Source organism: Panulirus ornatus, chromosome 73 (assembly GCF_036320965.1).
Source record: "Panulirus ornatus isolate Po-2019 chromosome 73, ASM3632096v1, whole genome shotgun sequence".
Taxonomy (NCBI): domain Eukaryota; kingdom Metazoa; phylum Arthropoda; class Malacostraca; order Decapoda; family Palinuridae; genus Panulirus; species Panulirus ornatus.
In genome coordinates, this window is record NC_092296.1 from 12,262,176 (window position 1) to 12,278,875 (window position 16,700).

At 42.5% G+C, this 16,700-nt stretch overlaps 1 protein-coding gene across 1 annotated transcript in view; it reads left to right on the forward strand.

Moving 5' to 3' along the window:
- The first annotated feature begins 337 nt into the window (after positions 1 to 337).
- LOC139748173 (uncharacterized) overlaps positions 338 to 16,700 on the forward strand; it is a 154,191-nt gene continuing 137,828 nt past the window's right edge. Inside the window, exon 1 of the mRNA XM_071660933.1 lies at positions 338 to 440. Coding sequence (XP_071517034.1) covers positions 355 to 440 — 86 coding nt within the window. The 5' untranslated portion in view covers positions 338 to 354. The remainder of the gene's footprint in view (positions 441 to 16,700) is intronic.

The window sequence follows — 16,700 nt, forward strand, 5'->3', positions numbered from 1 at the left end:
ATGGTGATAGGATGCAGAGAGAAGTTTCTCACTGAAAACTTTTTGTGTTCATTTCATGCTAAGGAGTCTACTAAACCTATATCATATGCCTGTTATTCTTGCCAGTTGCTTTTCTTTTACTTTCACTCTGAAAGCCTATCTTTCTCTGCCGTTTCTCATAGTTTAAGTTAACTGCATCATGAGAGAACATGTAAATACCATAATGACAAGGTAAAATACATCAAACTATAGCTTAATTCAAGTCTATATCTTACTCCACCTTAGAAGTGCGCTTTTTCCTAGTAACATTCCGTGTGTGACTTTTGTAGATTAACTTAATGTTTCCCCCTTCAGATCAACAAGATACGATTTCTAATGAATGCTGTCTTGGAGGAGGGAGAAGATGTTACTGATAGGATGCTGATTTATACTCAAAAAAGGTTGAGATCATTCATGTTTAAGTAAGTATTCATGATGATGTACATCCAGCTGTGTTGTTATGTAATCATTTTTCTAGTATTTCACGTATTTGAAAAATTTGAGGAGTGATGGAAAAGACCAGTCAGAAACTAAGGTAGTGGTTCCATATATAAATGAAAAATGATACCATGTTTACCCATGACTTTTTGCCAGCCTATGGAATTGGATACACCAGTTTTACAAAACTTTATCCCTCGAAATGTGCATATCTGCATAGAATGATACACCTCAAGGATGGTTCAGAGTTAATGATTATAAACGTGTAGAAAGAAACTTGAAGTCAAATGATTTAACAGATTTCAGCTCCCACAGAAAGGTCTATAGGGCCTGATTTTTTCAAAACACTCTCTTCTGCTCTCTCAACCACACTCTTTTTATTACCACACATCTCTCTTACCCTATTATTACTTACTTCATCAAACCACCTCACACCACATATTGCCCTCAAACACCTCATTTCCAGCACATCCACCCTCCTCCGCACAACTCTATCTATAGCCCATGCCTCGCAACCATATAACATTGTTGGAACCACTGTTCCTTCAAACATACCCATTTTTGCTTTCGAGATAATGTTCTCGACTTCCACACATTCTTCAACGCCCCCAGAAGTTTTGCCCTATCCCCCACCCTATGATTCACTTCCACTTCCATGGTTCCATCCGCTGCCAAATCCACTCCCAAATATCTAAAACACTTCTTCCTCCAGTTTTTCTCCATTCAAACTTACCTCCCAATTGACTTGACCCTCAACCCTACTGTACCTAATAACCTTGCTCTTATTCACATTTACTCTCAAATTTCTTCTTTCACACACTTTACCAAACTCAGTCACCAGCCTCTGCAGTTTCTCACATGAATCAGCCACCAGCGCTGTATCATCAGCGAACAACAACTGACTCACTTCCCAAGCCCTCTCATCCACAAAAGGCTGCATACTTGCCCTTCTTTGCAAGACTCTTGCATTCACCTCCCTAACAACCCCATCCATAAACAAATTAAACAACCATGGAGACATCACACACCCCTGTCACAAACCTAAATTCACTGAGACCAATCACTTTCCTCTCTTCCTACACATACACATGCCTTACATCCTCGATAAAAACTTTTCACTGCTTCTAACAACTTGCCTCCCACACCATATATTCTTAATACCTTCCACAGAGCATCTCTATCAGCTCTATCATATGCCTTCTCCAGACCCATAATGCTACATACAAATCCATTTGCTTTTCTAAATATTTCTCATACATTCTTCAAAGCAAACACCTGATCCACACATCCTCTACCACTTCTGAAACCACTCTGCTCTTCCCCAGTCTGATGCTCTGTACATGCCTTCACCCTCTCAATCAATACCCTCCCATATAATTTCCCAGGAAATCTGTTGTGGATGAGAGAGCTTGGGAAGTGAGTCAATTGTTGTTCGCTGATGATACAGCGCTGGTGGCTGATTCATGTGAGAAACTGCAGAAGCTGGTGACTGAGTTTGGTAAAGTGTGTGAAAGAAGAAAGTTAAGAGTAAATGTGAATAAGAGCAAGGTAATTAGGTACAGTAGGGTTGAGGGTCAAGTCAATTGGGAGGTAAGTTTGAATGGAGAAAAACTGGAGGAAGTAATGTGTTTTAGATATCTGGGAGTGGATCTGGCAGCGGATGGAACCATGGAAGCGGAAGTGGATCATAGGGTGGGGGAGGGGGCGAAAATCCTAGGAGCCTTGAAGAATGTGTGGAAGTTGAGAACATTATCTCGGAAAGCAAAAGTGGGTATGTTTGAAGGAATAGTGGTTCCAACAATGTTGTATGGTTGTGAGGTGTGGGCTATGGATAGAGTTGTGCGCAGGAGGGTGGATGTGCTGGAAATGAGATGTTTGAGGACAATGTGTGATGTGAGGTGGTTTGATCGAGTAAGTAACGTAAGGGTAAGAGAGATGTGTGGAAATAAAAAGAGCATGGTTAAGAGAGCAGAAGAGGGTGTTTTGAAATGGTTTGGGCACATGGAGAGAATGAGTGAGGAAAGATTGACCAAGAGGATATATGTGTCGGAGGTGGAGGGAACGAGGAGAAGTGGGAGACCAAATTGGAGGTGGAAAGATGGAGTGAAAAACATTTTGTGTGATCGGGGCCTGAACATGCAGGAGGGTGAAAGGAGGGCAAGGAATAGAGTGAATTGGATCGAGGTGGTATACCGGGGTTGACGTGCTGTCAGTGGATTGAATCAGGGCATGTGAAGCGTCTGGGGTAAACCATGGAATGCTGTGTAGGTATGTATATTTGCGTGTGTGGACGTATGTATATACATGTGTATGGGGGTGGGTTGGGCCATTTCTTTTCGTCTGTTTCCCTGCGCTACCTCGCAAACACGGGAGACAGCGACAAAGCAAAAAAAAAAAAATATATATATATATATATATATATATATATATATATCCTCCCCTCCTTGTATTAACTTTCTAAAATGGGAAACAGAAGAAGGAGTCACGCGGGGAGTGCTCATCCTCCTCGAAGGCTCAGAGTGGGGTGCCTAAATGTGTGTGGATGTAACCAAGATGTGAAAAAAGGAGAGATAGGTAGTATGTTTGAGGAAAGGAACCTGGATGTTTTGGCTCTGAGTGAAACGAAGCTCAAGGGTAAAGGGGAAGAGTGGTTTGGGAATGTCTGGGGAGTAAAGTCAGGGGTTAGTGAGAGGACAAGAGCAAGGGAAGGAGTAGTAATACTCCTGAAACAGGAGTTGTGGGAGTATGTGATAGAATGTAAGAAAGTAAATTCTCAATTAATATGGGTAAAACTGAAAGTTGATGGAGAGAGGTGGATGATTATTGGTGCATATGCACCTGGGCATGAGAAGAAAGATCATGATAGGCAAGTGTTTTGGGAGCAGCTGAATGAGTGTGTTAGTGGTTTTGATGCACGAGACCAGGTTATAGTGATGGGTGATTTGAATGCAAAGGTGAGTAATGTGGCAGTTGAGGGAATAATTGGTATACATGGGGTGTTCAGTGTTGTAAATGGAAATGGTGAAGAGCTTGTAGATTTATGTGCTGAAAAAGGACTGATGATTAGGAATACCTGGTTTAAAAAGTGAGATATACATAAGTATACTTATGTAAGTAGGAGAGATGGCCAGAGAGCGTTATTGGATTACGTGTTAATTGACAGGCGTATGAAAGAGAGACTTTTGGATGTTAATGTGCTGAGAGGTGCAACTGGAGGGATGTCTGATCATTATCTTGTGGAGGCTAAGGTGAAGATTTGTATGGGTTTTCAGAAAAGAAGAGTGAATGTTGGGGTGAAGAGGGTGGTGAGAGTAAGTGAGCTTGGGAAGGAGACCTGTGTGAGGAAGTACCAGGAGAGACTGAGTACAGAATGGAAAAAGGTGAGAACAATGGAAGTAAGGGGAGTGGGGGAGGAATGGGATGTATTTAGGGAATCAGTGATGGATTGCGCAAAAGATGCTTGTGGCATGAGAAGAGTGGGAGGTGGGTTGATTAGAAAGGGTAGTGAGTGGTGGGATGAAGAAGTAAGAGTATTAGTGAAAGAGAAGAGAGAGGCATTTGGACAATTTTTGCAGGGAAAAAATTCAATTGAGTGGGAGATGTATAAAAGAAAGAGACAGGAGGTCAAGAGAAAGGTGCAATAGGTGAAAAAAAGGGCAAATGAGAGTTGGGGTGAGAGAGTATCATTAAATTTTAGGGAGAATAAAAAGATGTTCTGGAAGGAGGTAAATAAAGTGCGTAAGACAAGGGAGCAAATGGGAACTTCAGTGAAGGGCGCAAATGGGGAGGTGATAACAAGTAGTGGTGATGTGAGAAGGAGATTGAGTGAGTATTTTGAAGGTTTGTTGAATGTGTTTGATGATAGAGTGGCAGATATAGGGTGTTTTGGTCGAGGTGGTGTGCAAAGTGAGAGGGTTAGGGAAAATGATTTGGTAAACAGAGAAGAGGTAGTGAAAACTTTGCGGAAGATGAAAGCCGGCAAGGCAGCAGGTTTGGATGGTATTGCAGTGGAATTTATTAAAAAAGGGGGTGACTGTATTGTTGACTGGTTGGTAAGGTTATTTAATGTATGTATGACTCATGGTGAGGTGCCTGAGGATTGGCGGAATGCGTGCATAGTGCCATTGTACAAAGGCAAAGGGGATAAGAGTGAGTGCTCAAATTACAGAGGTATAAGTTTGTTGAGTATTCCTGGTAAATTATATGGGAGGGTATTGATTGAGAGGGTGAAGGCATGTACAGAGCATCAGATTGGGGAAGAGCAGTGTGGTTTCAGAAGTGGTAGAGGATGTGTGGATCAGGTGTTTGCTTTGAAGAATGTATGTGAGAAATACTTAGAAAAGCAAATGGATTTGTATGTAGCATTTATGGATCTGGAGAAGGCATATGATAGAGATGATAGAGATGCTCTGTGGAAGGTATTAAGAATATATGGTGTGGGAGGCAAGTTGTTAGAAGCAGTGAACAGTTTTTATCGAGGATGTAAGGCATGTGTACGTGTAGGAAGAGAGGAAAGTGATTGGTTCTCAGTGAATGTAGGTTTGCGGCAGGGGTGTGTGATGTCTCCATGGTTGTTTAATTTGTTTATGGATGGGGTTGTTAGGGAGGTAAATGCCAGAGTTTTGGAAAGAGGGGCAAGTATGAAGTCTGTTGGGGATGAGAGAGCTTGGGAAGTGAGTCAGTTGTTTTTTTCTGATGATACAGCGCTGGTGGCTGATTCATGTGAGAAACTGCAGAAGCTGGTGACTGAGTTTGGTAAAGTGTGTGGAAGAAGAAAGTTAAGAGTAAATGTGAATAAGAGCAAGGTTATTAGGTACAGTAGGGTTGAGGGTCAAGTCAATTGGGAGGTATGTTTGAATGGAGAAAAACTAGAGGAGTGGATCTGGCAGCGGATGGAACCATGGAAGCGGAAGTGGATCATAGGGTGGGGGAGGGGGCGAAAATTCTGGGAGCCTTGAAGAATGTGTGGAAGTCGAGAACATTATCTCGGAAAGCAAAAATGGGTATGTTTGAAGGAATAGTGGTTCCAACAATGTTGTATGGTTGCGAGGCGTGGGCTATGGATAGAGTTGTGCGCAGGAGGATTGATGTGCTGGAAATGAGATGTTTCAGGACAATGTGTGGTGTGAGGTGGTTTGATCGAGTAAGAAACGTAAGGGTAAGAGAGATGTGTGGAAATAAAAAGAGCGTGGTTGAGAGAGAAGAAGAGGGTGTTTTGAAATGGTTTGGGCACATGGAGAGAATGAGTGAGGAAAGATTGACCAAGAGGATATATGTGTCGGAGGTGGAGGGAACGGGGAGAAGTGGGAGACCAAATTGGAGGTGGAAAGATGGAGTGAAAAAGATTTTGTGTGATCGGGGCCTGAACATGCAGGAGGGTGAAAGGAGGGCAAGGAATAGAGTGAATTGGATCGATGTGGTATACCGGGGTTGACGTGCTGTCAGTGGATTGAATCAGGGCATGTGAAGCGTCTGGGGTAAACCATGGAAAGCTGTGTAGGTACGTATATTTGCGTGTGTGGACGTATGTATATACATATGTATGGGAGTGGGTTGGGCCATTTCTTTCGTCTGTTTCCTTGCGCTACCTCGCAAACGCGGGAGACAGCGGCAAAAAAGAAAAAAAAAACATATATATGTATATATCCATGAGGATAAGGGAGAAAGAATACTTCCCATGTATATATATATATATATATATATATATATATATATATATATATATATATATCCAGGCCCCACATATCTTTCATTGGTTTACCCCAGACGCTTCACATGCCCTGGTTCAATCCATTGACAGGTTGTCGACCCCGGTATACCATATCGTTCCAATTCACTCTATTCCTCGCACGCCTTTCACCCTCCTGCATGTTCATGCCCCGATCACTCAGATTCTTTTTCATTCCATCTTTCCACCTCCAATTTGGTCTCCCACTTCTCCTCGTTCCCTCCACCTCTAACACATATATCTTCTTGGTCAATCTTTCCTCACTCATTCTCTCCATGTGACCAAACCATTTCAAAACACCCTCTTCTGCTCTCTCTACCACACTCTTTTTACTTCCACACATCTCACTTACCCTTACATTACTTACTCGATCAAACCACCTCACACCACATATTGTCCTCAAACATCTCATTTCCAGCACATCCACCCTCCTGCGCACACCTCTATCCATAGCTCACACCTCGCAGCCATACAACATTGTTGGAACAAGTATTCCTTCAAACATACCTATTTTTGCTTTCCGAGATAATGTTTTCGACTTCCACACATTCTTCAAGGCTCCCAGAATTTTCGCCCCCTCCCCCACCCTATGATTCACTTCCGCTTCCATGGTTCCATCCGCTGCCAGATCCACTACCAGATATCTAAAACACTTTACTTTCTCCAGCTTTTCTCCATTCAAACTTACCTCCCAATTGACTTGACCCTCAAGCCTACTGTACCTAATAACCTTGCTGTTATTCACATTTACTCTAAGCTTTCTTCTGTCACACACTTTACCAAACTCAGTCACCAGCTTCTGCAGTTTCTTACATGAATCAGCCACCAGCGCTGTATCATCAGCGAACAACAACTGACTCACTTCCCAAGCTCTCTCATCCCCAACGGACTTCATACTTGCCCCTCTTTCCAAAACTCTTGCATTCACCTCCCTAACAACCCCATCCATAAACAAATTAAACAACCATGGAGACATCACACACCCCTGCTGCAAACCTACATTCACTGAGAACCAATCACTTTCCTCTCTTCCTACACGTACACATGCCTTACATCCTCGATAAAAACTTTTCACTGCTTCTAACAACTTGCCTCCCACACCATATATTCTTAATACCTTCCACAGAGCATCTCTATCAACTCTATCATATGCCTTCTCCAGATCCATAAATGCTACATACAAATCCATTTGCTTTTCTAAGTATTTCTCTCATACATTCTTCAAAGCAAACACCTGATCCACACATCCTCTACCACTTCTGAAACCACACTGCTCTATATATATATATATATATATATATATATATATATATATATATATATATATATATTTATTTATTTATTTATTTTGCTTTGCCGCTGTCTCCCGCGTTTGCGAGGTGGCGCTAGGAAACAGACGAAAGAAATGGCCCAACCCACCCCCATACACATGTATATACACACATGTCCACACACGCAAATATACATACCTATACATCTCAATGTACACATATATATACACACACAGACACATACATATATACCCATGAACACAGTTCACACTGTCTGCCTTTAATCATTCCCATCGCCACCTCACCACACATGGAATACCCTCCCCCTCCCCCCTCATGTATGTGGGTTAGCGCTAGGAAAAGACAACAAAGGTCTCATTCGTTCACACTCAGTCTCTAGCTGTCATGCAATAATGCCCGAAACCACAGCTCCCTTTCCACATCCAGGCCCCACACAGCTTTCCATGGTTTACCCCAGACGCTTCACATGCCCTGATTCAATCCACTGACAGCACGTCAATCCCGGTATACCACATCGATCCAATTCACTCTATTCCTTGCCCGCCTTTCACCCTCCTGCATGTTCAGGCCCCGATCACTCAAAATCTTTTTCACTCCATCTTTCCACCTCCAATTTGGTCTCCCACTTCTCCTCGTTCCCTCCACCTCCGACACATATATCCTCTTGGTCAATCTTTCCTCACTCATTTTCTCCATGTGCCCAAACCATTTCAAAACACCCTCTTCTGCTCTCTCGACCACGCTCTTTTTATTTCCACACATCTCTGTTACCCTTACATTACTTACATATATATATATATATATATATATATATATATATATATATATATATATATATATCCCTGGGGATAGGGGAGAGAGAATACTTCCCACGCATTCCTCATGTGTCGTAGAAGGCGACTAAAGGGGACGGGAGCGTGAGGCCAGAAACCCTCCCCTCCTTGTATTTTAACTTTCTAAAAGGGGACACAGAAGAAGGAGTCACACGAGAGTGCTCATCCTCCTCGAAGGCTCAGATTAGGGTGTCTAAATGTGTGTGGATGTAACCGAGATGAGAAAAAAGGAGAGATAGGCAGTATGTTTCAGGAAAGGAACCTGGATTTTTGGCTGTGAGTGAAACGAAGCTAAAGGGTAAAGGGGAAGAGTGGTTTGAGAATATCTTGGGAGTTAAGTCAGGGGTTAGTGAGAGTACAAGAGCAAGGGAAGGAGTAGCAATACTCTTGAATCAGGAGTTGTGGGAGTATGTGATTCTAGATTGATATGGGTAAAACTGAAAGTTGATGGAGAGAGACGGGTGATTATTGGTGCATATGCACCTGGGCATGTGAAGAAAGATCATGGGAGGCAAGTGTTTTGGGAGCAGCTGAATGAGTGTGTTAGTGGTTTTGATGCATAAGACCCGGTTACAGTGATGGGTGATTTGAATGCAAAGGTGAGTAATGTGGCAGTTGAGGGAATAATTGGTATACATGGGGTGTTCAGTGTTGTAAATGGAAATGGTGAAGAGCTTGTAGATTTATGTGCTGAAAAAGGACTGATGATTGGGAATACCTGGTTTAAAAAGCAAGATATACATAAGTATACGTATGTAAGTAGGAGAGATGGCCAGAGAGCGTTATTGGATTACGTGTTAATTGATAGACGCACGAAAGAGAGACTTTTGGATGTTAATGTGCTGAGAGGTGCAACTGGAGGGATGTCTGATCATTATCTTGTGGAGGCGAAGGTGAAGATTTGTGGGGGTTTTCAGAAAAGAAGAGAGAATGTTGGGGTGAAGAGAGTGGTGAGCGTAAGTGAGCTTGGGAAGGAGACTTGTGTGAGGAATTACCAGGATAGACTGAGTACAGAATGGAAAAAGGTGAGAACAAAGGAGGTAAGGGGAGTGGGGGAGGAATGGGATGTATTTAGGGAAGCAGTGATGGCTTGCGCAAAAGATGCTTGTGGCATGAGAAGCGTGGTAGGTGGGTTGATTAGAAAAGGTAGTGAGTGGTGGAATGAAGAAGTAAGAGTATTAGTGAAAGAGAAGAGAGAGGCATTTGGACGATTTTGCAGGGAAAAAATGCAAATGAGTGGGAGAGGTATAAAAGAAAGAGGCAGGAGGTCAAGAGAAAGATGCAAGAGGTGAAAAAGAGGGCAAATGAGAGTTGGGATGAGAAAGTATCATTAAATTTCAGGGAAAATAAAAAGATGTTCTGGAAGGAGGTAAATAAGTGCGTAAGACAAGGGAGCAAATGGGAACTTCAGTGAAGGGGGCTAATGGGGAGGTGAAAACAAGTAGTGGTGATGTGAGAAGGAGATGGAGTGAGTATTTTGAAGGTTTGTTGAATGTGTTTGATGATAGAGTGGCAGATATAGGGTGTTTTGGTCGAGGTGGTGTGTAAAGTGACAGGGTTAGGGAAAATGATTTGGTAAATAGAGAAGAGGTAGTAAAAGCTTTACGGAAGATGAAAGCCGGCAAGGCAGCAGGTTTGGATGGTATTGCAGTGGAATCTATTCAAAAAGGGGGTGTCTGTATTGTTGACTGGTTGGTAAGGTTATTTGATGTATGTATGTATGTATGTATGTATGTATGTTGTTAGAAGCAGTGAAAAGTTTTTTTCGAGGATTTAAGGCATGTGTACGTGTAGGAAGAGAGGAAAGTGATTGGTTCTCAGTGAATGTAGGTTTGCAGCAGGGGTGTGTGATGTCTCCATGGTTGTTTAATTTGTTTATGGATGGGGTTGTTAGGGAGGTGGATGCAAGAGTTTTGGAAAGAGGGGCAAGGATGAAGTCTGTTGGGGATGAGAGAGCTTGGGAAGTGAGTCAGTTGTTGTTCGCTGATGATACAGCGCTGCTGGCTGATTCATGTGAGAAACTGCAGAAGCTGGTGACTGAGTTTGGTAAAGTGTGTGAAAGAAGAAAGTTAAGAGTAAATGTGAATAAGAGCAAGGTTATTAGGTACAGTAGGGTTGAGGGTCAAGTCAATTGGGAGGTGAGTTTGAATGGAGAAAAACTGGAGGAAGTAAAGTGTTTTAGATATCTGGGAGTGGATCTGGCAGCGGATGGAAACATGGAAGAGGAAGTGGATCATAGGGTGGGGGAGGGGGCGAAAATTCTGGGAGCCTTGAAGAATGTGTGGAAGTCGAGAACATTATCTCGGAAAGCAAAAATGGGCATGTTTGCAGGAATAGTGGTTCCAACAATGTTGTATGGTTGCGAGGCGTGGACTATGGATAGAGTTGTGCGCAGGAGGATGGATGTGCTGGAAATGAGATGTTTGAGGACAATGTGTGGTGTGAGGTGGTTTGATCGAGTAAGTAACGTAAGGGTAAGAGAGATGTGTGGAAAAAAAAAGAGCGTGGTTGAGAGAGCAGAAGAGCGTGTTTTGAAATGGTTTGGTCACATGGAGAGAATGAGTGAGGAAAGATTGACCAAGAGGATATATGTGTCGGAGGTGGAGGGAACGAGAAGAGGGAGACCAAATTGGAGGTGGAAAGATGGAGTGAAAAAGATTTTGTGTGATCGGGGCCTGAACATGCAGGAGGGTGAAAGGAGGGCAAGGAATAGAGTGAATTGGAGCGATGTGGTATACCGGGATTGACGTGCTGTCAGTGGATTGAATCAAGGCATGTGAAGCGTCTGGGGTAAACCATGGAAAGCTGTGTAGGTACGTATATTTGCGTGTGTGGACATATGTATATACATGTGTATGGGGGTGGGTTGGGCCATTTCTTTCGTCTGTTTCCTTGCGCTACCTCGCAAACGCGGGAGACAGCGACAAAGTATAATAAAATAAAAATTATTAGGTACAGTAGTGTTGAGGGTCAAGTCAATTGGGAGGTAAGTTTCAATGGAGAAAAACTGGAGGAAGTAAAGTGTTTTAGATATCTGGGAGTGGATCTGGCAGTTGATAGAACCATGGAAGCGCAAGTGGATCATAGGGTGGGGGAGGGGGCGAAAATTCTGGGGGCCTTGAAAAATGTGTGGAAGTCGAGAACATTATCTCGGAAAGCAAAAATGGGTATGTTTGAAGGAATAGTGGTTCCAACAATGTTGTATGGTTGCGAAGCGTGGGCTATGGATAGAGTTTTGCGCAGGAGGATGGATGTGCTGGAAATGAGATGTTTGAGGACAATGTGTGGTGTGAGGTGGTTTGATCGAGTAAGTAACGTAAGGGTAAGAGAGATGTGTGGAAATAAAAAGAGCGTGGTTGAGAGAGCAGAAGAGGGTGTTTTGAAATGGTTTGGGCACATGGAGAGAATGAGTGAGGAAAGATTGACCAAGAGGATATATGTGTCGGAGGTGGAGGGAATGAGGAGAAGTGGGAGACCAAATTGGAGGTGGAAAGATGGAGTGAAAAAGATTTTGTGTGATCGGGGCCTGAACATGCAGGAGGATGAAAGGAGGGCAAGGAATAGAGTGAATTGGATCGATGTGGTATACTGGGATTGACGTGCTGTCAGTTGATTGAATCAGGGCATGTGAAGCATCTGGGGTAACCCATGGAAAGCTGTGTAGGTATGTATATTTGCGTGTGTGGACGTACGTATATACATGTGTATGGGGGTGGGTTGGGCTATTTCTTTCGTCTGTTTCCTTGCGCTACCTCGCAAACGCGGGAGACAGCGACAAAGCAAAAAAAAAAAAAGAAATATATATATATTTAAATATATACATCTCATTTCCAGCACATCCATCCTCCTGCGCACAACTCTATCCATAGCCCACGCCTCGCAACCATACAACATTGTTGGAACCACTATTCCTTCAAACATACCCATTTTTGCTTTCCGAGATAATGTTCTCGACTTCCACACATTCTTCAAGGCCCCCAGGATTTTCGCCCCCTCCCCCACCCTATGATCCACTTCCGCTTCCATGGTTCCATCCGCTGCCAGATCCACTCCCAGATATCTAAAACACTTCACTTCCTCCAGTTTTTCTCCATTCAAACTCACCTCCCAATTGACTTGACCCTCAACCCTACTGTACCTAATAACCTTGCTCTTATTCACATTTACTCTTAACTTTCTTCTTCCACACACTTTTCCAAACTCAGTCACCAGCTTCTGCAGTTTCTCACATGAATCAGCCACCAGCGCTGTATCATCAGCGAACAACAACTGACTCACTTCCCAAGCTCTCTCATCCCCAACAGACTTCATACTTGCCCCTCTTTCCAAAACTCTTGCATTTACCTCCCTAACAACCCCATCCATAAACAAATTAAACAACCATGGAGACATCACACACCCCTGCCGCAAACCTACATTCACTGAGAACCAATCACTTTCCTCTCTTCCTACACGTACACATGCCTTACATCCTCGATAAAAACTTTTCACTGCTTCTAACAACTTTCCTCCCACACCATATATTCTTAATACCTTCCACAGAGCATCTCTATCAACTCTATCATATGCCTTCTCCAGATCCATAAATGCTACATACAAATCCATTTGCTTTTCTAAGTATTTCTCACATACATTCTTCAAAGCAAACACCTGATCCACACATCCTCTACCACTTCTGAAACCACACTGCTCTTCCCCAATCTGATGCTCTGTACATGCCTTCACCCTCTCAATCAATACCCTCCCATATAATTTACCAGGAATACTCAAAAAACTTATACCTCTGTAATTTGAGCACTCACTCTTATCCCCTTTGCCTTTGTACAATGGCACTATGCACGCATTCCGCCAATCCTCAGGCACCTCACCATGAGTCATACATACATTAAATAACCTTACCAACCAGTCAACAATACAGTCACCCCCTTTTTTAATAAATTCCACTGCAATACCATCCAAACCTGCTGCCTTGCCGGCTTTCATCTTCCGCAAAGCTTTCACTACCTCTTCTCTGTTTACCAAATCATTTTCCCTAACCCTCTCACTTTGCACACCACCTCGACCAAAACACCCTATATCTGCCACTCTATCATCAAACACATTCAACAAACCTTCAAAATACTCACTCCATCTCCTTCTCACATCACCACTACTTGTTATCACCTCCCCACTTGCGCCCTTCACCGAAGTTCCCATTTGCTCCCTTGTCTTACGCACTTTATTTACCTCCTTCCAGAACATCTTTTTATTCTCCCTAAAATTTAATGATACTCTCTCACCCCAACTCTCATTTGCCCTTTTTTTCACCTCTTGCACCTTTCTCTTGACCTCCTGTCTCTTTCTTTTATACATCTCCCACTCAATTGCATTTTTTCCCTGCAAAAATCGTCCAAATGCCTCTCTCTTCTCTTTCACTAATACTCTTACTTCTTCATCCCACCACTCACTACCCTTTCTAATCAATCCACCTCCCACTCTTCTCATGCCACAAGCATCTTTTGCGCAATCCATCACTGATTCCCTAAATACATCCCATTCCTCCCCCACTCCCCTTACTTCCATTGTTCTCACCTTTTTCCATTCTGTACTCAGTCTCTCCTGGTACTTCCTCACACAGGTCTCCTTCTCAAGCTCACTTACTCTCACCACCCTCTTCACCCCAACATTCACTCTTCTTTTCTGAAAACCCATACAAATCTTCACCTTAGCCTCCACAAGATAATGATCAGACATCCCTCCAGTTGCACCTCTCAGCACATTAACATCGAAAAGTCTCTCTTTCGCAGCCCTGTCAATTAACACGTAATCCAATAACGCTCTCTGGCCATCTCTCCTACTTACATAAGTATACTTATGTATATCTCGCTTTTTAAACCAGGTATTCCCAATCATCAGTCCTTTTTCAGCACATAAATCTACAAGCTCTTCACCATTTCCATTTACAACACTGAACACCCCATGTATACCAATTATTCCCTCAACTGCCACATTACTCACCTTTGCATTCAAATCACCCATCACTATGACCCGGTCTCGTGCATCAAAACCACTAACACTCATTCAGCTGCTCCCAAAACACTTGCCTCTCTTGATCTTTCTTCTCATGCCCAGGTGCATATGCACCAATAATCACCCACCTCTCTCCATCAACTTTCAGTTTTACCCATATTAATCGAGAATTTACTTTCTTACATTCTATCACATACTCCCACAACTCCTTTTTCAGGAGTATTGCTACTCCTTCCCTTGCTGTTGTCCTCTCACTAACCCCTGACTTTACTCCCCAGACATTCCCAAACCACTCTTCCCCTTTGCCCTTGAGCTTCGTTTCACTCAGAGCCAAAACATCCAGGTTCCTTTCCTCAAACATACTACCTATCTCTCCTTTTTTCACATCTTGGTTACATCCACACACATTTAGGCACCCCACTCTGAGCCTTCGAGGAGGATGAGCACTCCCCGCGTGACTCCTTCTTCTGTTTCCCATTTTAGAAAGTTAATACAAGGAGGGGAGGATTTCTGGCCCCCCGCTCCCGTCCCCTCTAGTCCCTTTCTACGACACGCGAGGAATACCTGGGAAGTATTCTTTCACCCCTATCCCCAGGGATAATATACATATATATATACATATACACACACATACACATACATACGCACATATACACACACACACACATACATATATATACATATGAGAAATGTAAGAGACAATTTAGAAAACTGAAACTTCTAGCATGAAATGAATGAAAAAAAGAATGTCACATAATGGTTCAACCTCTGGCTATGGAAAAAAGGAAATGTATAATTTATTTACACAAACCTTGCTTTTATTCACATTTACTCTTAACTTTCTTCTTTCACACACTTTACCAAACTCAGTCACCAGTTTCTACAGTTTCTCACATGAATCAGCCACCAGCGCTGTATCATCAGCGAACAACAACTGACTCACTTCCCAAGCTCTCTCATCCCCAACAGACTTCATACTTGCCCCTCTTTCCAAAACTCTTGCATTCACCTCCCTAACAACCCCATCCATAAATAAATTAAACAACCATGGAGACATCACACACCCCTGCCGCAAACCTACATTCACTGAGAACCAATCACTTTCCTCTCTTCCTACACGTACACATGCCTTACATCCTCGATAAAAACTTTTCACTGCTTCTAACAACTTTCCTCCCACACCATATATTCTTAATACCTTCCACAGAGCATCTCTATCAACTCTATCATATGCCTTCTCCAGATCCATAAATGCTACATACAAATCCATTTGCTTTTCTAAGTATTTCTCACATACATTCTTCAAAGCAAACACCTGATCCACACATCCTCTACCACTTCTGAAACCACACTGCTCTTCCCCAATCTGATGCTCTGTACATGCCTTCACCCTCTCAATCAATACCCTCCCATATAATTTGCCAGGAATACTCAACAAACTTATACCTCTGTAATTTGAGCACTCACTCTTATCCCCTTTGCCTTTGTACAATGGCACTATGCACGCATTCCGCCAATCCTCAGGCACCTCACCATGAGTCATATATATATATATATATATATATATATATATATATATATATATATATATATATATATATATATATATATATATGTGTGTGTATATATATATATTTAGGATCGGGTGACTGGAAATCCTCCCCTCTCGTTTTTTTTTTTTTTTTCAATTTTCCAAAAGAAGGAACAGAGAAGGGGGCCAGGTGAAGATATTCCCTCAAAGGCCCAGTCCTCTGTTCTTAACGGAGCCTCACTAATGCGGGAAAGGGCGAATAGTATGAAAGAAAAAATATATATATATATATATATATATATATATATATATATATATATATATATATATATATATTTTTTTTTTGCTTTGTCGCGTTCTCCGGCGTTTACGAGGTAGCGCAAGGAGACAGACGAAAGAAATGACCCAACCCACCCCCATACACATGCCTTGATTCAATCCACTGACAGCACGTCAACCCCGGTATACCACATCGCTCCAATTCACTCTATTCTTTGCCCTCCTTTCACTCTCCTGCATGTTCAGGCCCCGATCACACAAAATCTTTTTCACTCCATCTTTCCACCTCCAATTTGGTCTCCCTCTTCTCCTCGTTCCCTCCACCTCTGACACATATATCCTCTTGGTCAATCTTTCCTCACTCATTCTCTCCATGTGACCAAACCATTTCAAAACACCCTCTTCTGCTCTCTCAACCACACTCTTTTTATTTCCACACATCTCTCTTACCCTTACATTACTTACTCGATCAAACCACCTCACACCACATATTGTCCTCAAACATCTCATATATATATATATATATATATATATATATATATATATATATATATATATATATATATATATAT